The sequence below is a fragment of the Sparus aurata genome, chromosome 7 (genome assembly GCF_900880675.1).
Source record: "Sparus aurata chromosome 7, fSpaAur1.1, whole genome shotgun sequence".
NCBI classification, from domain to species: Eukaryota; Metazoa; Chordata; class Actinopteri; order Spariformes; family Sparidae; genus Sparus; species Sparus aurata.
Genome location: NC_044193.1, coordinates 24,198,140 through 24,222,179, shown reverse-complemented (window position 1 = coordinate 24,222,179; position 24,040 = coordinate 24,198,140). Strand labels below are relative to the sequence as shown.

General features: G+C 42.5%; 1 protein-coding gene across 9 annotated transcripts in view; it reads right to left on the bottom strand.

The window, feature by feature from the left end:
- Nucleotides 1-24,040, bottom strand: part of bsna (bassoon presynaptic cytomatrix protein a) — a 164,463-nt gene that overhangs the window by 89,826 nt on the left and 50,597 nt on the right. For 8 of the 9 annotated variants that reach the window (XM_030422627.1, XM_030422629.1, XM_030422628.1 and 5 more), the window contains exon 3: nucleotides 41-1,657. In XM_030422627.1, coding sequence (XP_030278487.1) covers nucleotides 41-1,657 — 1,617 coding nt within the window. Of the gene's footprint in view, nucleotides 1-40; nucleotides 1,658-2,568; nucleotides 2,931-24,040 lie in introns of those variants that run through there. The other variant, XM_030422635.1, reaches the window with a different exon arrangement.

The window sequence follows — 24,040 nt, the reverse complement described above, 5'->3', positions numbered from 1 at the left end:
CTTTGTGTGCACATTATATTCCATATATGTATCAACTTACCTCCACCAGATGTGGCGTGGGGTTGAAGCCACACAGGTTGCACACTTGGCTGTGACACTGCGTACAGCTGTTGTAGTTGGGTGGGTCGGAGCTGCCGATGTTGAGCTCAGTTTTACAAAGAGGACAGTTCACTTTAGGCTTTGCCGGCTCTGGGGCGGGTGCAGGAGCAGCCATGGGCTCCTGCTTTTGCAGTGTTTTCTGCATATGAGTAGGTGTCTGCTGATTCTGTTGACCTTGCAGCCCTTTCTGATGATGCGCGGGCGACTGCTGTTGTGCCATTCCTTGTTGGTGGGGCATGGTCTGCTGTTTCTGGGTTGGCCCATGTGGTCCACTCATTTGGGAACCTCCCATTTGGCTCGATACATGAGGACCCCCCATTTGGGTCTGTGAATAAGGGCCTCCCATTTGGCTGGGTCCATGAGGACCCCCCATTTGGGTCGGTGGATAAGGGCCTCCCATTTGGCTTGGTCCATGAGGACCCCCCATTTGGCTCGTCGCATGAGGACCCCCCATTTGACTGGGCGCATGAGGACCCCCCATTTGGCTGGGCGCATGAGGACCCCCCATTTGGCTCGTCGCATGAGGACCCCCCATTTGGCTCGGCGCATGAGGACCCCCCATCTGGCTAGGCGCATGTGGGCCACCCATTTGAGTTGGAGCATGAGGGCCACCCATCCCAAAAGGCTTGGTGCCAGGAGCCCCCTGTTGTTGCTGCCTGCTGTCAGGGGTTGCATTACTGAACACCACCTTGCCTCGTGCAGGGCTTGGCTGAGTTGAGGCAGTGGGTAGAGGGTCAACATTTATCAAGGTACTAGCCTGATTGAGCAGCGATGCCCCAAAGCCAAACAGTTTGGTCAGGCCATCCTGAGCAGGAGGAGGGGCCTGACTATGAGGTCTGTGGGCTGGGGAGGAGCCAGCACTCCTGGTCTGGTCATGGTGACGGGCCATGGACTGGTGCATTGGAGAACCGCGACCCAAATCAGGCTGGGAGGGAGCCTTGGTCAAGCCAGGAAGGGGCACAGCGCCGGGGTGGGGAATCCGTGGACCCCCTGGCTGGTTGGGGCCTCCTGTAGGACCTCCGACAGCGCCTGGAGCTCCAGGACCTCTCTGAGAGTACGGGTCGGACCTCATGCCCTGCTGAAGGGGCCCAGGCTGCGTTTGTGGGCCACCAGGGCCTGGGTGTCGCTGCAAGCCTGGGGAGGTATGAGGCTGAGTCTGGGGCCCTTGCTGGGATCCAGGGTACAACTGGGGCTGAGACTGAGGATACTGCTGGGACTGTGAGTATGGCTGCGACTGGGAGTAGGGTTGAGTCTGTCCGTAGGGCTGCTGCTGCTGCTGCTGCTGCTGCTGCTGAGGCTGCTGCTGCTGCTGCTGCTGCTGCTGCTGCTGCTGCTGCTGCTGACGTTGAGTCGTCTGACTCTGTGCCAAAGGTTTGGGCTGTGCTGCTGCCGGCTGTGTTGGCTGTGTTGGCTGAGGTGTGGGCTGCTGAGGCTGGACGATGGGTTTGGCTTGGTGGGACGGAGAGTGAATCTGCTGTTGGCTCTTGGAGCGAGGCGTGGTCATATCAATGCCAAGAGCTCTCTGCATCTGACAATTCAGACATAGCCACTCCTGGACCTGCGGACAAAAAACAGATTTTTATGTTAGTTTAAACCTCTCAAAATCAATAATTTCTGTATGTTCTGTATGCTCTTCTCATTGAAGCTTTGTATGTATACTGAGTCAAATATCCTAAACCAAAACTGTTTTTATTTCTGAACAAATCTAGCAAATGGAGAAACCTGACAAATTCAGTATCTTTTGGATTTCCAATGGAATTTAAAACAAGGTTCTGTATGCATGAACAATGCTTCGCACATGTTTGTAATGACATTGAAGAGCGAATGACTGTTGGAAGTTTGCTCTAGCGATGTGAGAATGTCTTAGTACTAAAAAACAGGTCAAAGACAGCACATCAGGAAAAGTCAAGGAGGAAAAGAAAGAGAATCAATAAACATCTGTAAAGATAGAACAGCATAGGTATAAAATATCACTATGACTCATTAATTTTCTCTTTGAAAGCAGATTGCTGTTGATTACTTTAAATAGCAGTGCTGACTCAGACAGGATACACAGGCATCTCTATTCATCTAAGCCTAATGTATTCATTCATCCAACTTCAAAGTCGCACGACAGAGTGCATTTGGATGGCTACACATAGAATATAGCCCATCTTCCTCTTCTTCTGGAGAACAGAGGTGCAGAGAGAATAGTTGTAATCAACCAGAAATAGAGGCAGAGAGGTGTAAATCAACCACAAATTGACTGCAGCGCTGAGTGATTGCTGTGCCGAAACCGCAACCTGAGTGAAGAGCATTACATCTCTCACAGTCACACACATAAATCCACATGCGTACACAGGTATGCACACACGTAGAAATCAAGTGTAGTCACAAGCCAGACACAAACAGATATGATAAGAGACACACACAGCCGAATGAAATGAACACAAAACACCCCTCTGAAAATGAATTTTAAAAAAACATCACCCCTCCTCCTCCTCCTCTTCTGTCTTCCTCCTTCCTTCTCTTCTTCCTCCAGATGAGAGCTGATACTCCCTTGTGTCCGGACCTCGCTTGCCTCTCTAATTTCTCCCGACTGCAAGACAACACACAGCTCCTCTTTGAACTGTGTCAACCTGCTCTCGTCCTGTCTGTCCTATGGCAGCTCTGCATTCACCACAGCGACCCAGCTGCCATAAATAGTGTTATTTTAGCTCCTCTGCAATCAGAGCAAAGCTAGTAAATCTCTGCACGTTCAAAGCGTTTCTCCCATCCCCTTTCCTTCCCATAGTGCACTGCGCGAATGTACTGTATCACCCCACTCGCTATCCTGCTGAACCCCCTCCCTACTTGATTTTTTTTTTTTTTTTTTTTTGCGAGGTACAGGACAAGTTGGCTCCTTGAATTTGAGGGGAAGATGTGAAAAGCACGGGGAGAGGAAAGGAGCAAAAAAAATGTCTGCATCAGTCACGTACCCTAACTAAGCAGTTCCTCCCTCTGTGCTGTCCCAGCCTGCTTTGCTGTCTGGCATTTTCTAGCTTGACAGCATCACTGATCCCATGTTCTGTTAACTCAGCGGCTACAGCCACTGCTACAGCCTGACATCCTCCTTTCCTCCTTAACATATTCTCTTTGTAGCTGTCTCTCCTCTCCTCTCCTATCAGCTTCTCTTCTCCCTGTTTTTTTCCCCATCTCCTTCACACCCCCTCTCGTTTTTCCCCTACATTTCTTCTTTTCTGTCTTTAGCCCCATTTTTCTGTTCTCTCTCTGATCAGGTTGAAAATGTAGGTCCCGTTCTTTGAATAGCTGAAGCGGAAGGAGATTTGAAAGTATAATTTTGCCATGCAGGCTCCTCCCACATCGTGCTGCCATAATTACATCTGATGAAGATGGCGAGGGGGAGATGAAGAGAAGTAGATAGGGAGAAAGAGAAAGGGGGGAGCTGATTTTAATGAGTCCCTGTCTATCCCTCTGCTTTATAAGCAACATCACAAGAGACACTCAAAGGAATGAGGGATAGAGCGAGGGATGGAGGGACGGGATGGAGCAGGGAGGAGGTGGAGAGGGAGCGAACAGTGGAGGAGAGAGGAGTCAGCAGTTTTTTAATCCAGGCAGCTCTTCAGCTCTCATCATGTCAAGCTTAATCAACAGCGCGGCAGTACAGAATATCCACTTCTGGTTCACTGTGGTTAAAACCAGTGGATCCTTTACACACCCGAGCACTGTTGCTAACAGGTGAGGAAGAGTCCTGTCACTAACAGATTGTTTCAAGGGTTGGTTCACCAAACAATTAAAAAATGTATTTTTCTCACTTAAAGCAAATGGTATCTAGCCATGTAAGATATTTATGGTTTCACTGTTGGTTTAATGTTATGCAGTAATTTTCATGCATAGTACAATGGAGGCAATTGGAATTTAATTTGTGTTGCATATTACATTTAGTCTTAAAAACGCAATAGTGATTTGCCTCTCCAGTGTAACTACTCTTACCACTACTTCTTTGGTAGAGAGTGGTTCAAGTGAAAAGGTCTCCACATCAAGGTCCACTGTATTAAGTTGGTGGCAGAAAGACATACAAACCTTTAACCCGAGGCAAATAAAACCCAAACTGTGATCCTGCCTGGATTACACAAATGCTTTTCAAAATTATTATTATTATTATTATTATTATTATTATTATTATTATTATTATTATTATTATTATTATTATTATTATTATTATTATTATTATTATCAGTTTTTTGGTAATTTGGTATTCATTAACAGTGGGCTTAATGCCTAACTCCACCATTTTTACACATTCAAGTGTGTTAACAGGTTTTGCGGAGAACAACTGCATATGTGAAAGTAGTATAAAGCCTTTTGTGACTCCAGAGGAAGCTGGATGTCATCTGATAAATGACCTATAGTGATGTCATGCAGTGGCTAAGTTGCATTGTGGGTAATGTAGGCACTGTGTTATGAAAAGCAGTCCATGGATCTAACATTGCACTTCTATAACATTGTTGGAGTCATCATGGAAGTTCATAAACAAATCAATCAAATCAAAATAAATTGTTGGCACCTTCATTACCAGCATTGCAACTTGACATGGCTGGAGGTATTTCAGTTACCCTTGAAGTCCATCCAACATTTCGTAATAACCTTTTTATTCTGTCAAGGGTTTTTTTTTATTTTCAGTATGGCAAGTTTTTCTTCACTCAAATCCAGGGTCTAAGGATGGAGGATGTCGTTCACTGTACAGATTGTAAAGCCCACTAAGGCATTGTGATTGTGATTGTGATTGTGTCTGTATATTAAAATTGATTTGATTTGATGTTTATAATATTTGGACCAACACAGAGCCATAGCACAAAGCCAAAAATAAATCAAAAGCCTTAAATGCAAGGCTGTTGAGCTTACTTAGCTCAGTGGAGGATTATTACCTCTGTCATTAGCTAGCTCATGTCGTTGACATTAAAATGTGTTTTATTGTTTGTATGAACAAGTCCTTGGCGACAATTTGACTTGCCATAGTCAGAAAAGATCAGGTGTTACTAATAACATTAATGATTGCTCAGTTGTATCCAATTGTGCCAATAAGTATGCAAAATACCAGAATCCTTAAAGGGATAGTTCGGTTTTTTGAAGTGGGGTCATATAAAGTACATATCTATAGTCGATCTGTTCCCTACCGTAATCACCGATCAGCGCAGCCTCAGTTTGGAGAAGTAGAGAGCCGCTCCAGCCCAGAGGCTCAGCTTTGTACTGCAGTGAACGGGGTCCAGCAAAAAAGCGAAATTAACCACCTAAAACAAGGCTCACCTAAAAAAATTTACATCAGGTCAAGTGTACGTTGTATAGGTAAAATTCACAGCGCTTTACATCGCCGCCAGGCCGCGCTTTCTTTTGGCACTACATTTTCTCAACCGCAGAACCCCCATTTCCCTACGCATGAGCTCTAATACAGAGGATACGGAGAGTTAAGTTTAATTTTATCGAAAGTAAACCTCTCGTCCAGCAGCTGGGCCTCGCGCTGTATTCCGCCGCTCGCAGATCAGCTGTTGCCCAGTTACGCTAGTGCGTAGGGATACGGGGGTTCTGCGGTTGAGAAAATGTAGCTCGGTCTGACTGCAATGTAAAGCGGTGTGAATTTTACCTATACAACGTACACTTGAACTGATGTAAAAAATTTTAGGTGAGCCTTGTTTTTGGTGGTTAATTTCGCCTTTTTGCTGGACCCCGTTCACTGCAGTACAAAGCTGAGCCTCTGGGCTGTAGCAGCTCTCTACTGCTCCAAACGGAGGCTGCGCTGATCGGTGATGACTGAACTGAAGCAACTCAAAAGATTCCAGCCAATGTTTACCTTATTGTTCATTTGTCCTTGTACACTAACTGCTAACGCATACACTTAACCAAAACATAAATGCAACAGCTTTGTTTTCACCCCAATATTTACGACTTGAAGTCAAAGTGTTGCATTTATAGTTATGTTTAGTGTAAAACAGAGATTGATATACTGGAGCCATTATGTAGTATACTTTTGGGACACAATATTGCTGTTTGCAGATGGAGGTCAACAAAGACCACATCAATATACAACAATGTGCAACATGAGACGAACTGCAGACAAACCACATCCAACCTCGTTTATGAGCAATCCTCGTCATCTGACCGCTAAAAAACTGCCTCAGAAACTCATTCCAGAGTTCTGACCACCATATTGAAAACCAGAGCACTGACAGACTGATAAACCTGTCACAGAGCAACTTTGACAGGTGTCTAATGTAACTTGAAGCATTAAAGTGCAGGTGTCACGTCAAGTTATAGCCCATTTACTACTCTGTGTGTACGGTTCACAAACCAGTCGGTCGGTGTGTCGGCTAGGTTCAGGCAATTTTCAGGCCTGTGGAAGTTATTACAAGAACAAATGGCACCAAATATCTTTTCTGAGAGGAGGAAAATGAGCCCTGACAATCTTCAGTTATGCTGACTCTGCACTCCCAGCAGGAAAAAATGTAAAGGAGAGAGAAACCAGTGCCCCATTTTCTCTAAGTAGAAGAAAAGACATTTCTGCCCATTTCTTCCTGTGTAATTATATTCAAAGCTTCATCACATTTTATGCATACTTCACAGAACCATGGATAATGGCTTCAAGTAAAGAAGAAACTTGTGCCATTGCATGTCAAATTTGAAGTTGTTGGATTTCTTTGGCAAATATAGATTAAAGCAAAGGGCAGTAGAAACAGTCCCCTTGAATTTACTTGTATCATATGTCATAATAATCTTGAAAGTGAAGACAGGTGGTTTGAAAGAGGAGTACAAGAATCCATCTTTGTCAAACTGGAACGACTGTCAGAGGAGATGGCCTACAATATACTTATCACCCACCTACAGTGCTGTACTGAGTTCCCTCCCCAGACAGCTTAACAACCATTCACACCTGGGCTCGCCTAGCCCAGCAACCTACATGAAGGCCAGTTAGGTCAATGACCCACAAGTGGCCCTAACGTCTCTGATACTCAGAGCTCACACGTGTCCTTAATGACTCTGTAAGGACACTCCCACACAGTTTAAAAGCCTGCAACTCTCTTCCAGTTAGCTAGAACTGAAGAAGCATCTTAGTGAGAGGTGAATTGTCTTCAAGAAAACTGAAACACATCCAGTTGCCTACGATATAAGACTTATAACCGTGACCTAGGTGATAACAACAACAAAAAGGTCTTTATATTATACAGTTTCTTGTAATCTAAACCTGAAGTCCACAGGTTTACCATATTTGAGGCATACAGTATGTGGAGAAGCACTCAGGTTTTAGGAGGCTCATAGTATGCAGTGTGTTTTGGCATCCCCTTGTGAGAAATCTTTCCAAAATGGCTAAAATGTGATTTTCAGCATTTTATAAAGAAATAAATACAATTTGCTTTGTCAGTGCCTTCCAAAATAACCCATAACTTTCAATCTCCTTATTATCAAACTTTCCAAACATGAACAGATGTCTTCTTGTTGAATGAGCCACCAAACAAATGTTCCTTGGGAAAAAGTGCGCTGCATCAGTTATATATAGATAGCTAATTAGCTGGTCAGCTGCAGCACAGTACAACAGCATGTTAACATATTTGTAAATGTTATTTTCAGTCTGATTAGATACTAGTGTGGTCCTTATTCTTCAGTGAGCCTACTAAAAACAAACTGTCTTCATATAACTTGCAATATTGCAGTTTGTTCACTATGTCTCACACTCCCCTGCCAGAGCTCAGCCTGTCAACTGCATCAATCAAATTGTCAATCAAATACAGATGCTTTGTGACAACATAGCACAGTATTTATGCCTTTTCTTATAAGAGAGAACATCTTGACTCCATGTTTGTATGACAGAGTCATTGGTACTTTAGATGAATGAATTGTACTATACCAGATAGACATGTTAATAAATTGTTGACACCAGTGTCCCTTTACAAAATGTCACGCAGTAGATTTAAAGCAACAAAGTGCTAATTTCTTTATAAACTGAATACGTGTAAGAAATGTGGATGTAGGGTTCACACATAAACACACAAACTGGTCCTATATCTATGACTGCAGCCTCTCATCTCCAGCTTATCCTAAGTAGCTCAGCTCTCCTCAAACCTGTGGGAATCTGATTTTCTCAATCACATTTCTGTTTATCTTTTTTGTCGCTGTCACTCTACATGCACACTCACACAGGCACAGACAACCACACAAATACAGGTCTGAGCTGTTAAAATCATTAACTTGGAGGTCAGGTGATCTATCTAAGAGGCTGAACTCTGTCAGTAAAGTCAGTGTCTCTATCACACACACACACACACCAAAAAGAACCCAACAACTGGATTAATTCAATCAGGTCCACAGGTGAAACACGTATTGCGGAATTGATTAAGCAATAGTTACATCACCAATTGTTAATGTAATTTACGAACCAAGAGTTCAGTTTTCAAACTTCATAATATCAGGTCTGTTGGGCCTCATGCCTCTATATCACATGCCTCATGCCTCTATACCACATGCCTCAACAAAGAGAAAGGCCTGTAGGTGAAGCCAAAAGCCTAAACTACTAATCCCCCCCCCCAACCACGAGGGACTCAAGAACAAAGGACCATAAAAAAGGGGTCCACAAGGTGTGAAAACCGCGTCACCCGCTGACCTGCCCAGAAGACATCACCTGGTCCCTATTGGCTGTGAGCCAGGAAGTTCCGCCAGAATCACGGTGACGTCACCTACAGATTAAAAGGTCACGCACCCCGAAGGACCGGCGTATTTTCCCGACGACTACGTGGCGTGTCAGCGTCTGCAGCTGTTGTCTTAAGGATACAACCTGAGAAACGTTTTCCCTCCCTTTTTTTTATTTGAGCTAAAGTTCAGTTCCCTCCTCGGTGGACGAGATAGAGACTGTTTTGGCTTCACTTTCGTTTTGTTCGAACATTCAGTATTATTTTGGATCCCGAGAGGAACGCTGCACAACCCAGCCGTTCCCTCACTACCTGCAGAAGGAAGAAAATAATCGTCAGAAGGGACGAGACCGTCCCTTCCTTCGTGTCGACCGATTGCTGTGTTACAGCCTGCCGTCAGCTGTGAGGACGCTCCAGTCTGATCCCGCGCTCGCCTCCTGAAGGAGTTGGAGTATACGAGTTAGCCGGGCATCCCACGCTACCGCATCCCGCGGCATCCGAAAGTAAGAGGTTCTTTGTTTGGGCAGAAACAGATAGTATATAGCGTGATTGTTTGTTTTTGTTGTGAAAGGACCGCCGAGTCCGTTTATGGTTACCTGTACTGTGTTTTCACTGTGTTTGATACGCTCGCTAGGAGCTCTTTCAGGCAACCCAGCCTGGGTAGTCTTGCTGCCGTGTGTGACCACAATACGTCGTATTCCGGCTCGATCAGCGGACGGCAAACGGACCTCGATTCGCTTGCCGACCACTGTTCGAGGGAGAGACGACCGCTGTGTACCACATGGTCATTGGGTTGTTTCTGTGTTGTCTGCTAAGCCTCGCTTAGCTCTTTCCCTCTTTTACTAACACACATACACACACACACGCACACACACATACACGTTGAGAGACGTATACTGTTTTGGGCGATCTGTTGTAACACTCCGTTAACAACTCCGCTATAACCCAAGACGTGTGCTTATCATCCCTCCTTCATTGACTATAAAGACGGACTTCTACTAATTCGGAATTGTGGGTATCATCCCTGTAAATTCGACCCTCGTGTGGCCAAACCGCACAGGAGATCAAAGACGGCGCAACCGCTGCCCTTGTTCAAATCTCGCGCGCACATGAAGTGACCACCCCTGGTCGTTACAATCACTGCCGCCATTTTTGAATTCCAGGTACATGAATCAGCACATCTGCATTCATCCCCTCGGAATTCACATTCCTGCGTGACAGAGTCACATCCGGTGTTTTCTGGAATCTCGTCGGCGAGATTCCTTAGATCACGCCCACTAATTTGTAGTCCGGTGAACGTGACTTCCCAAGTCACGTTCGGCCATCTTTGTAGTCTTTGTTGGAGACTTACCTATACACACACACCCTCACACACACATACATACTTACCTACATACGCGTACACCTACACACACACACACACACACACACACATACATATTTACCTACACACGCGTACACCTACACATACACACACACACACATACACACTTACCTACACACGCGTACACCTACACACACACGTTTGGCTTGCTTATGTTTTATACTGTCAATAACTTAAAGGAAACCGTTGTTGGTTAAAGGTGGATTGTTTGGTGGAAGGAACTTAAATAAACACTGTTGACTTTAAATTGGACAGCCTCTGTGATTATTTGTACAATTTCATGTTGTAATAACTGCTGGTTGAGATGGTCAGTGCTCGGATTCACGCCTTCCCCCTTATTTAATTATTGATACTTTCATGATATTGACAATTTGAATAACTTTCAGGCTTTGAGACTCAAGGTAAATCAATTGATTGTTGATCCCTGATTTCAGGGTGGTGCCCCGTGTTCATTAACGACTCCTAGTCACCTAGGTGTCATTAATCAACTATAACAATATTCAATTAATTAATAATTAACAAATTAATAATTAATTAATAATCAATAATCAATAACGATTCCCAACAGGTCAAAATGGAGAGTCAGAGTGTGGGTAATTTGTTGTACTATTATGCTGAACAATGGGAAGCCACCATATCAGCATGTAATAAAACATAAAGTTACAATCTACAACTTTCTGTTCTGCAGTTTTTGGCATACCACTGGGAAATCTGCATACTGTGCTACTTGGAGATCAGCCACCAATCCAAGAATCTTTCCATAAGTATGTTGTTTAAAAAAATAAAATAACTCAAATACAACACACGGTTATCCCAAAGGCAATCAGACAAACAAGCTTTACATTTCATCAACTTCTGTAAAAGCAACTGGCAGACAATCAAATAGTAAGACAATCAAATGAATCAAACTGCTGAATCAGTCAAAATAGTTGGGTGATGCCACTTAGCTCATTATCATGCAGCTCTACCCTTGAGTCCAAAAGGCGAGTGGAAGTTTGACGGAGCAGAGTTCATTATGACTCTAATTTAATTTGTCATTAATTAGCCTGGTGACACAGAGAGATGAGCGGTGAGGAAGTGGGAGGATCAAGATCCAATCAAAGAGCTGAAGCAGCGGAGAGGAGGAAATCTATGAGGCCGGCTTTCCTTCCATCTCCCAATCCCTGTTGGGTTTTCCTGCTGCTCTCTACCAATTAGGAAAGTCAACAGTGCAACTTGATGGAATACAGCACCTGGTACTTTATGTGGTTAAGAGAAAAAATATGGAAAATCAATACTGTTGTGCAAGTGGATAATAATAATAATATGCATACCCTCATCTTTACACTTTCTATCTAGACTGGTGGCCTTATCTCACTCACGCACCTACTGTGTCACTACAAACCCTACACACACACACGCACACACACACACACACACACACACACACACACACACACACACTCACGCACACTAACCTTAGAAAAGAAGCAACCGTTCTGTCATCAGGAAAGAGACACTTTAGGCCTTGATGACAGGATGAGCATTTTCCTGTGGCTGTAGCACGCAACGTGTGACATGAATAAAAACCCAGTCACACTCAGAAACACATACACACATACAGCACACACTCACACACACACGGCGGCCAGCTGTCAACATAAAATATTCACATCACAGATCTCCAAACACAACGAGTGCGGAACAGGTGTTAACGCCGTTTCACGGAGAAAACCCGAGGTGTGATTCACAGCATCGTCTGCAGCAACATCCGCAGACATTTCACCTTTGACTTCCAATAAACACTTCAAACACGACTTGAAAATACACCCCAATAAGACTCTCATTCATATTTAATTCTGAAAATGTATCAATTTCCAGGAAGTTGTCCACCACGCTGCTACCTCAAGCTGCAGGTAACATGATTGCACCTGTATAGTATACTGTGAACAGTGTAGTGTACACTGTATTGTGAACACTAGGCCATGGCATGGATTTTTTATGGTTTGGTTTTCTGATTTTGTCATTTTTATTTTGTAGTTTTTATCATCGTGTCTCATGGTATGTTTTCTACTTCCTGCCTTTGTCTTTTGTGTCTGTTCCCGGGGACAGCATTTTCTTTAGTTTTTCGTGCAGTCTCCTTTTTTCCTGACTCTTCATTGCCAGCATTTTGGCACCTGCCTTCATTTAACCTGCAGTTTGGAATTTTGAGGGAACTCATCTGTTAATAAAACTTGTCTTTTGTTTTTTAGTCTAGGAGTGTCAGGAGTGCAGTGAAGTGAAAGAAAGAGTCAGCAGGAGTTTGTCAACCATTAGGGTTTTTGCTTATTTCAAATGACACATACTGTGATGGATTTTATCAATATCACTTTGCATCTCCCCATACTGACTCATAATTTAAGAGACCTTGATGGCTATACTATTTTCATCTCTTATGCCGCCTTCCATGTTACAGTAACTGAGACTTGCCATTGCACAGTTTCACTCACTATAGAGAAACAGAGGGAGGTCTATTATAGAAGTGCAAGCACAAAATGGTTACAGGTGCCTTTATTACATCAAAGTGAGTTCGAATTAAGTTGCCATGCGCCGTAATTGGCTCAGAGTGGCTGGAAATGTCACATATAATGTAAAGTAAATGAAGCCCACCGCAGGTATTAGAAGCAGTTTGTGGTTTGGTGCTGTGGTCTGAGCTGAGCGGCTCACTTTCTCTGTTACGGGAACCGGCTACACACACACATTAATGTACATACTGTAAACACACACACACACACTCACACACACACACACACACACACACACACACACTATACATACTCACATACATACCCACATGTAGTGCAGTACACAGCTTCACATGCTCTTGCAGAAATCCATACGCACCTCTGCACGGGGTAACGGTGTGCAGCTTTTAATAGACCTGTCTATCAAGATGGTGCAGCGGAGCGAAGGAGGAGGGGAAAGAGGGTAAAAACAGTAAAGCACAAGTTTTTGTAGGCATGCAGCTCGAGGAGGAGGAGGAGGAAATTAATGTTGAGTGTTTAGACATCAACAGAGGAGAGAATAAAACACCTTCTTTTTAGGGTTAAGTCGAGTTTGTTAATTGGGCCATTTTATGTAGGAGGGTACAACGTGGTCTACAATAAGCAAAGTAAAAAAGCACCATATAAATTAATGACAACAGAAAAATGAGAACAGCTACTTTGAAAAAAATTAAAGAAACTATGACATTGTGTGGGATTATGTGTTTTTGCTTATTTTGGTTGATTAAATCTCTTCTCAGGATTCTGTGGGTGTGAACAGATGGTAGTTGACTGACATCTCTGACGGGACAATTTACATCATTTTGACTTTGTGAAAGCTTAAAGACATCTTATAAAAGTCTTACATTATATCTAGACAATTTACTTTTAATTGGTTTTCATATATTTTATTGTGTTTTCTTCAAGGTTGAAGCATTTGTTGGTAAGAAATGACTTCAGGACAGAATAGGAAAATGTCCATATATAAAATACTGCTCTTAATAAGCTGATAAACAGATTGAATCCCCATTTTGTTTAATTTTGTTCATCCAGCAACCATCCAACCAATACCATCATCAGTCACTGTGGCAACTGTAGAAGCTGCTGCTAGGAAAAGGTAACTTAAAACTGTTCACAAACATAAAAGTGGTTCTATGCAGCAATTTGTAACAATTTAAGTGTTTTCATCACTTTTTTTACTGGCTAGATATAAGCAGATTGTAACATATCGTGCCTCGTCTCAGTGCCTCCCTCTGCTCTGCTAAAAGAGAACAACAGTAGCTAACGTTAGTTTAGAAATGCAGTCCACTAACTAAAACAAATTACCACATTCCAGCACAACAGGAGTCAGTTTCAGAGACCATTTAGAGAAACATTATTACATCTTTCGTTCTTTCCATAAGTTGACAACTGCCCTTACTGTTGTGTCGATGTCATCACAAATTTTGTCGTAATTTTTCAGTCGCCATATTTTATTGATGTAGCCTGACAGCTAGCAAGTTATGATCGAAAAGGAATAATGTCTCTATTTTTAATCCCGCCTACAAGGCTTTGACTGGACTATCGTTTCTCTAGCTGGCATAAACAACCAGCAACACAACAATAGATGAATGACTAAACAAATCAGCAATGTGGGTGGCGACTCAGAGGACTGGAATTTGGCTAGCTCTTACTCGGCTGTTGGCTTTGATGAACACTTGTGCACACTCTGTGAACAAGATGTTTTACTTTCTGTTGTGGAAAAAATTGTTTAGTCCATCTTTATGATACCAATGAGGAAACAAAGATAAGTGAATGCATTCATAGGCAAAATAGCAACAGCAGCATCTGAACGTGTAAAAATGTACGGAAAACATCCTGACAGTATGAGACATGTGCGTAAAGATTTAATGCACAAAAATAACTAAATATCTCTACTACAAGATTTATAATGATGAGAAGCATAGTATATGATGATGGCCACCACATGAAATGTAGCATTCGGGTTAGTCTGCGAAGGCCACATGTGGGCTAAATGTATGTTTCCCATTCATCTTGACTTTTAGTCATCTTGAATCATTGAGTGGAGGCTCTTATGCAGAGTGACTCCAGCGAGCAGCAGTTTGTCTGGCCACTCAAAGTCATGGCAGCAGACTAATGTACTGATCAATATTCCACACACAGAGAGAGGGAGGACATTACAGGAAGTATTCCCATGATGAAGCACTGAGATTCTACAGCTAATTATGGAAACACTCACACACACACATACACATGTTTATTTCTTTCTCCATACTTACAGGCAGCTTGTAAGCATAACCTTGACCACCACAGCAACATGCATAGCTTAACCTTAATTGAATTCTAAGTCATAATTCTGAAGAACCCCTTTGAAGAAGTGGGGACCAGCCAAAATGTCCTTACTTTGCAAAGATGTCCCCACTCTGTGGCAAATAATCACACAGACAAAAATGTCCCTTACTTTCCAAAGTTGTCCTCATTTTCTAGGTAAAAAAAATCACACATTCAAACAAGTCTGAGCTCATCCCTCTCAACAGGATGAGATGACAAAAAGACACTGGATACAAACTTAAGAAAGTCTCTGCTGGCAAAAACTTCAGTCAGCTCATTTTGAAAACGTAATATTTCACACCAGCCTGGCATCGCCAGGTCAATTCGCAAATGTGAATTAGTCCGAATGGAAGAGGGCCCAGACTCAGCTGCCAGTGCAAATAATACATGACCTCACAGGTTCTTCTGGTTCCCAGGCTAATTTTACACTACAAACAATTGCAATGCAAAAATATAAATAAAAACCTGAATAAAAGATATGTTGAGATAAAAGGAGAATCATGACCATAATGTGCAAAAAAAGGAAGGAAAGCACTTGCATTAGACATATGTATATAATAGGACAGGAGCAATGTTTTCTATCAAAATGTATTCAATTTACAGGGTTGTTCAAGAATAGGGCTTAAAACATGAGAATAAAATTATTCCGACAGTTATTGTTAACTATTAAAAATGAAGTGACGAACTCAATCACAGTATTAAAGGAATGTAACTTAATTTATTTGTGACACTTTGTGATTTTCTCAATAACAAATGTGCAAATAAGGACTACAGAAAAGAAATATCAATAAGAAGACTGTATTCCATTTCATTAACAAATGTGTATTCTGTAAAAATCTGTCATCTAATTGCACCTTTTTTCTGTAACTTTACAGTTACAAGAATACAGATACCTTTTTTGTATCATAATTAGGTAATCCCATTACATGTATTCCTTTACTCCCTGCACCTATAGATAATTATATTGTATAAGATGTTACATTGAGAAAATAATGTGAACAATATAATAATTAATAATGAATTCAGATTCAAGGTCACGTTATGAAGCACACTTGCTCTTCGTTACACGACATGTCATGACAGGGACACTGAAACACAACACACTCATTGGTAATGCAAGTAAATACCTAACACCTGTGCTTTCCTCGTATGACAAGTCAAAATCATTACCTACAAATATGTTCACAAGATTATGACCATTTAGGAAAGGCTTAACATACCTAGCAGCAAAGTCAACACATACTGTAGTTATGATATCATAAATATCACTTAAAAAGGTTTACGCCGCCAATTAAAACCTGCTGCTGAGCATCAATCAAAAGATTGAAGACGTCAACATGAAAACAAACAGCTGAGTTTAAGGGGAGGGTCCTGTAAGTCTCTGTTTGACAGAATTAGATCACTTTGACTGATTAGATGCTCAATATCTTAATGATGCTGGATTATCAACTGTAATAAAAGTGAATACATTAAGATACTGATAAATTGATACATATCAGTTTGAAAACTACAGGTGTGATCACACTCAATCATTCATTTACTGGTAATTTGTAGAATATGACTTTGATTTGAGCGCACTGGCCTTTACAGGAGGTTCACACTGTTCAATTACAAATGAGGCTGTTGGTGAGCAGGAGTTTGGGCCCATGTCAACCTGCTACATTTTCTCTCTATAAATTACACAGTATATGCATTGAGCAAGAGACATTGTGGGATGTCTTGTCAGCAGCAGGATGCAGAACAAAATCTGATCACATTTCCATGTTACTCTGTCGCCTTTCTGTGGTTTTGATTTTTAGAATATTGGATGAAATAATGGCTATCAGGACTAAAGGCATCTATGCACGCTTCCTGAGCATCCTGACCTGAGCTAAGAAAAAAAACAACCTTGAATTTAATTCTCGAGTTGGAATAAAAACTGCTAAACCAAGCTCTGAATTCACACATCCCACTTGAACAGAGAGGAACATCCTAAGACACAGAGAACGACTCTTCCTTCATTTAGAACCCAATAGCACTGCAGCTGACAGTTCATTCTCTGGTTTGTCCTGATGAGTGGACCACGGGCACACACACACACATGCGTGCACACACACACACACACACACACACACGCACAAAGGTCTATCTCAGCATGATTACCATCAGCAAGCTCCTGGCCAAGAGAAAGTCATAAAACACACTCACCTCTCACTTCTGAGGCACACACACACTTACACACACACACACACACACACACACTCCAATGTCTGTTTCAATTTCATAAATCCTATTCTTATCATGCCATCTCAGTCCACACTGTGTTGCCACAGTCTAGCACATAAACACACCCCCATCCTCAGTGTCATCTACACACACACACGCGCGCGCACGTGCACACGCACAATCACACAAACCACACCTCCTCTGCCATTCATCCATTGCCTCCCTTCACTGAATAACCCCAACTGGTCGATTGTATTGACCACTATCACACTATAATGCATGTTTCTTAATTAAAATCTGCCTCAGCACTTTGGGCCCAATCCAATATGATCACAGCCTTTGTGTGAACTCCTTGTGAGAAAGATAGTGTGTATAGATAGATAGATAGATAGATAGATAGATAGATAGATAGATCTAATCCTGTGCTGTTAGATCAATAGTAGATTTGAGTCAGACTGAAAAACAATACCATGAGGTATTATGATGGATGGATGGATGGATGGATGGATAACAATGCAAATTGAAAGAGTGAGCAAAGGAATATATTGAATAGCAGGAAAACAACGAGGGAAGTGAGAGAAGGAGCTGTCAGAAGCAACAGGAGGAAGGACAGAAGGAAGGATGACAGAGAAAGAGATAAACAAGTGAGAATCAGGGTGTATGATGGGATTTCAATGCATTTTTAATGAAGTGTTTAAGACAGTTGTGTTCCCTGTTTGTTTACAGTACATACAGTGCACTACCAGAAAGGATCATTTGAATATTTATGTGTATGTCTTCACTTGTCAGTCATGCACGTGTTTTGTTCTGCAGTCCTAATTAAGTACAGCAACTAGATCAGTGCCCACAAGAGAACCTGTTTTCTCTTCAGGAATGCTAATTCCAGCTTCTGTGCACTTGTTCAGTGATTTTCATATACAAACTGTATATCATCTCAGGCCACCTTTACTCCACTATTGCTGTTTTTCATTAATTACATCTGTCGGCCTGGCTCAACTCAGTTTGACTTGACAAGGCAGACCAGCGAAGCTGGGTTTTTGCATTTCCACCACAACTGGGCTACCTGCTTGAAGGAGTATCTTAAACCAGTGACACGGTTGTCTCGATCTCAACAGCACTATCAGGTCATCGCTAACAAAGTGGCTCCGCAAATTAATGTACTTCTTTAGAATAAAAATCCCCCGTTATTTAGTAATTTAAATGCTTTTATTATGAAACAGCATTACAGGAAACGTTATGTTTTAACCAGCAGTAAGTGAACACTAGTGATGGGAACGGCAGTTCTTTTTACTGTACTGAATCTCTAGAATCCGTTCATTAAAATGATTTGTTCAAAAGATTCGTTCACCGAATCGCTCAGTGCTCTCCAACTCCCTGAACTGATAAGCAGCCAAACGATGCATCATTCAGTTCATGATTCAGCCCTGAGGTTCACGTTCACTTACTGAGGGACGGTGCGTTCACGGACTATAGTACACAATCATTCGCGGGAGACGCAGCACTGCTTTGAGTGGTATACATGCACTAAAATTATTACACGGTGAAAGTGTCCTCTGTGCACAGTAAAATCACTTAACATGATGCTACACGGATGTTAGCAACACAGCGCTGATTTTAGCAGTATGGTTACTGAACGTGAATCAACTCCTCTGCCCTGAGTGAGTGACACAGCACCACTTTCAGCACAGTACGTGAACGAGAATCACATCCTCAGTGACGCTGAGTGACAGCGCAAACGTGATTCACATCCTGGTGTCCCTCGTTCGCGAACGACCTGTTGAGGACGTGAATCGCGTTCACGCTGTCACTGAATCGGCGCGAACGTGAATCACGTCCTCGCAGTTCTATCAGTGAGTCGCGGCAGTTCCACTCCCGGCCGGCATGCTCGCGGCTGAGCTCAATTGAACTGAGAAAGGAACCAATCAGTTCATGAAGTGATTCCGTTCACTTCATTCACTCAAAAGATTCGTTCGTTCGAATGACACGTTCGCGACCGACACAACACTAGTGAACACGACTCCTGAAACAGCCAAGAGCGACACGACAAAAACAAAACAGTAAAACACAGCAGATGTTTGAAAGAACAGACAGGACGAGAGAAACTAAAAAGATTCAGTTCGGAGCTACAAAAGTACTGAGAGCTGAACACACTGAATTTTAGAAATGTCTTTCTCTCAGGTTTCCTGCACAGACATGCAGACATACAACTCGGTGCAGTAAAACTGGTGATGGAGATGCTAATCAGCGTTATATTATTTCATGTATAATCTATTTATTTCATTTATATGGATCGTATTTCATTCATCTGTTGTGAATGCATTTTATGCAGGAGGACCCTGAAAAAGAGAGCTTGCTTTCAATTGCTCTTTGAAATGAAATGGATATTACCTCTCAGGACAAATAAAGAGAAAAAAACACATGGTATCTATTTGTGCCTTCTGTATGTCTCCAGGTACAATTATCCACAAACTGACAACCAGCTCAAGGGATGCGCCTCTACCAAAACAGGAATAGCAACGATTTTATTCTGGACGCTCACAAAAGCTTCCCAATCTGGCACATTGTAAAAAATTGGAATACACGCAGCTGTACCCTTTCAGTGAAATGCAAAAAGCACTTTTTGACAGAAGAGGAAAAAGGGAAGGAGGAGGAGAGCGTGACGAGCTGGGAGAAGACCAGAGCGAACCTCAACTCGCCAATTATTCATTAAAGAGAGCTCCGCCAGTTCAAAACTGATATTTGAGTTTATTTCTATCTGGAGGGATGTCAGTCTACCACATATTTAGCAGAGGGAGGAGAGACCGTTTTCTTCAGAAAGTATGCAACATTGGTCTTATGATCAAACTGCTCAGTGTTTATTTTGAGCATCAATGGAACAATTAGTGTGATGGTCATACAGCAAAGTGGAAAGTTAGAATGTGGAGGCCTTGATGAAAGAGCATACTCAGTGTTAAACTGAGATCTCCCTTTCACACCAAAATGAAAGAAACAATGTATTTCTGATTCAGGGATGAACTGTCCCTTTAAGCAAACATCTCTGCCCTTGCCACCATGTAACAAGTGGCACACCCACGCAGCCAAATGTAGCCTGGTCGTCGTTATTTTGGGTGTGTAGGAAATAAAAGAAATGTGGAAAGTTAGACACACTTTAGGTATTGGACTTTTTCCTCAGAGGGGAAGAGCGACCTGCTAACAGTTTGATTAATTGATTTAACATTTTAATTTTCTGCTTTGATTAGATTCCTTTGATGACTCCAACAACCCCATGAGGCAGACGTGTTATTGAGGACATTGCACCAAAGGGTGTCTGCAGTCTTCAAGAGAGAGAGAGACTGATAAGACATCTATCTACGCAGGAAGCCAGCCAGACATTGCGGACCTGTTTGCAGAAGTACAAGAGTGTGTATGAGTCGTATCACCTCCACCTCAAACAGTCTTATCACGCAGGGACAGCACACAGTCAGCCTTTCAAAAAAAACCTCCCCCGGCCATCAACCAGCGCTCTCCCTCGTTCTCTCCTCTTGTCCTTTTATCTCCAACATATTCCTCACCTTCTGTGTGTGTGTGTGTGTGTGTGTGTGTGTGTGTGTGTGTGTGTGTGTGTGTGTGTGTGTGTGTGTGTGATAGGAGTGGACATCAGTGTCATCTTTGTGAGTCTGTTTCGGAGAGGCAGGATGAACAACAATGTGTGGACACACACAAATATGTGTGCAAGACATCAGTGACACGGAGAGGAAGTGTCCGTGGCTGTGTCCTTAAACGACTCCTCTGACAGCTGGTTGACTGACTGACGTGACGAGCAGCATCAGTCCTTTCAGCAAGTGCCCAAAACAGACATCTGTGTATGTTAAAGCCAAGAAGCCCTCTAGCGGCTGTGCCCATGACTCATGTCACAGGTCGGCTTCGCATAGGAGCATGGACACAGGCAGTCGAGCTGCTGAGAACTGCAGCACCCTCTGAAACAAGGCATTACAAAAAAAACAAATGTCCATATGATATAAAAACCTTTGGTTGACAAATCTCTGGTTTATCAGACAATCGTATGCACTGCACTGCAGACAGAGTCTTTGTTAACCTTGAAAAACAGGCAGATCTGAGTTATACATGCTCCATGTATTTGCAGACATTCACAGGAAGTCTCAAATAATAATAGTAATTGATCATAGAGATGGTTTCACAAAGTTTAAGTTTCTCCTTACTCAACAACTGACAACTTGAGCAATTTCATAAGGGTGTCTGGGGAAATTCCCTTCCTCTTCATCGCCTTGCTGAATTTGATTGCAGTTGCTAAGGCTGCTTTGACCTTTAGTATCTTTGGCGCTGATGTTTGCTGTCTGCTGTAGTGCAAAACATTTTCAAATTGTTGTAAATCTTTGTTTATAACTATTAACTATAAGTTGTCCTTTCCATTCAAATAAATACAAAAAACATCAACGTCGCACACAATCATTAGCACCCCCAACTCTGTCTGACTTTCAGCTTCCAGTCGTAGGAGACCACTGTTTGTTCCCAACCTCCTTCTGGCAGTCAATGTTTTTTAAAGCATGTCTATGATCATGTCTTAACCTAAACCACATGGTTATTGTCTTGACTGTGGAAATGAAGATCCAAACCATGATCTCTTTCTAACCCTCACAAAGTTGTTTTTGTGGCTCAACTTAGTTTTGTAAAAACTACCCTAAAGATATTAGTGCAATAAAATGTTAGTTTGGTAAAGGAGAAAGTAATCCGTAAACATAACGTTCATAGCACAGTGTAATGCCAACTGGAAAATGACACCATCGACTTTTAGATTGATTCCCTTTAAGCCTTTCTTTCACTGTGCCATTCTGTCTGGCACTGGGCACAAAATCTCCTGTGAAATTGAAGATTGACTGGATATCCAGTCAGGCTTGCAGCGTGGCGCACTTTCTATCTGCTTTCACGTCTCTATTAGAGCCTAAATAAATAAGGGAACTCGAGTTTTTGTCCTGTGTGGTTGGTAGTTGCTACACTGAGGAAAACGCAAAGCGATCCACCTGTTTTTCTGACAACGGCACAAAAAAACACTTAAACCACTTTAAAAAAACATTGTGGGGATGTTGTGCCCAAGTGTTGCAATATCATAAAGTGTATTTATTCTTCACCCTGCATTTGTACTTTTTTGTGATTTGTGTTTTGATTACAGTGACAAATGAGGTTGTACTTCCTCAAATCCTTCGCTGGAAAATCAAAGAGTCATTGCTTCACAAAAAGGTGCAGTTTTTCCAGTGCAAACAGAAGTGTGATTCATTCTGTTCTGTTCTTAAAATGTGTTTTGTTCTCAGTGAAGCCAAAAAAAATGAGGTAAAGCCGCTTCTCCACAAGTGAAGTTAAAGGTCAAAGAGAATTAACTATAAATATTATTTAATGATTGGAAACTTAACGCCAGAGGCTGTCAACTAACGATATCTAAATTTCACCCCCATGTATGAAACTAATTTCTAATGAAAGGAATAATTAAAGACGCGCTGAGCGATATTTGTTACATTAACACTGAATAAAGTGACTCCAGGTTATGTGAAATGGTCACATCTGTCTCTTCTTCTCAACTCTCTGGTCTTCTTTTAGCAGACTGTCTGTCTGTCCATCTGTCTGTCTGCAGGCATCTGTGAGTGCCAGCGAAAAGGCATTAATCATTTAAAGCAGCTCATTATGAATTCCCCCATATGAACTCCTGGGCTTGCAGCTGCAGTCATGTTGTGCGTGTGTGTGTGCGCAGTCATGTATCGATGTTGGTGCGTGTGAACCGAGTAAAGTATACATGTGTCTGGATGCATGCGTGTTTATTTTTCTAAGTGGGTGTGTTAAAGCAGATGTGTAGAAGAAGCGTGTGTGTGCACGTGCGTGTGTGTGTGTGTGCGTGTATGTGTGTGTGTGTGTGTGTGTGTCTCGAGGTATGTGCTGCTTGCCTGGGGCCTCTCTCTCTCTCTAGCTCTCGCCTGGCTGGAGCCTCTCCGCTGCTCTGTTCTCATGGTTAATGCATGAGGGGGAGAGAACCCTCGTCCCTCAAGTTTTCTCCCCCTCTGCCTCGCCTGTACCACCCTACTTCCTCAGAATAGACCTGATCCCCACCACATGCGAAGAAAGATAACCCCGTTCCTTCCCCACTTTGGAGGATAAGTTATAAAAGCGCAGAGTGGGAGAGAGAAAGAGAGAGGGAGTGATAAGGGGAGAAAGAAAGGGCAGGAAGACAACAGATGAAAAACATGAGGGAGTTGGGGGAGTTTGATAAGGAGGAATATAAAACGTAAGGTCAGGAGAGGGAGTAAAAGGAGGTACAACAGAGGGGGGAGAAGCCTCCCTTTAAATGGCGGCAGAGAACCTGCACGACCCATACAACAACATCTGATCTGAGTACAGTTTTATAAACTCTATGTCGACATATGCCATGTGTTGTAGGTTGGTACGCAATGTCCACTAGGAAGTTAGAAGAAAGCCGGCATATCATGGAGTTAGCATGGCGAGCTAGTGTAAAATATCATAGGCACTCAGAATAAGGTGTATAAAGTTCTTTTCAGGACTATAACTGTTTATACTACAGTCAAGTTCAGGTGGGAAAGAGTTTAGCATCAGGCCAATACTAAGAAAATCTGATCTGCTAGAGGCTAAGACCTCGCTTTTTAACCCAGGGTCAAGTCCAACACAAAGCTCTGTTTGCCGTACCAGGATCTGATGCATGCATTCCGTTTGCGGTGGGAAGCCATTGAGGGATCACGCCGACGACTGTCAACAGAGCATTCCTAAGATGAGACAGAACCAGAGAAAACCAACAACAAAAAAATCTAAAAGCCAAATGTTTATGATTACCAATGTGGGAAAGGTTATCATTTGAATATTATCATGGT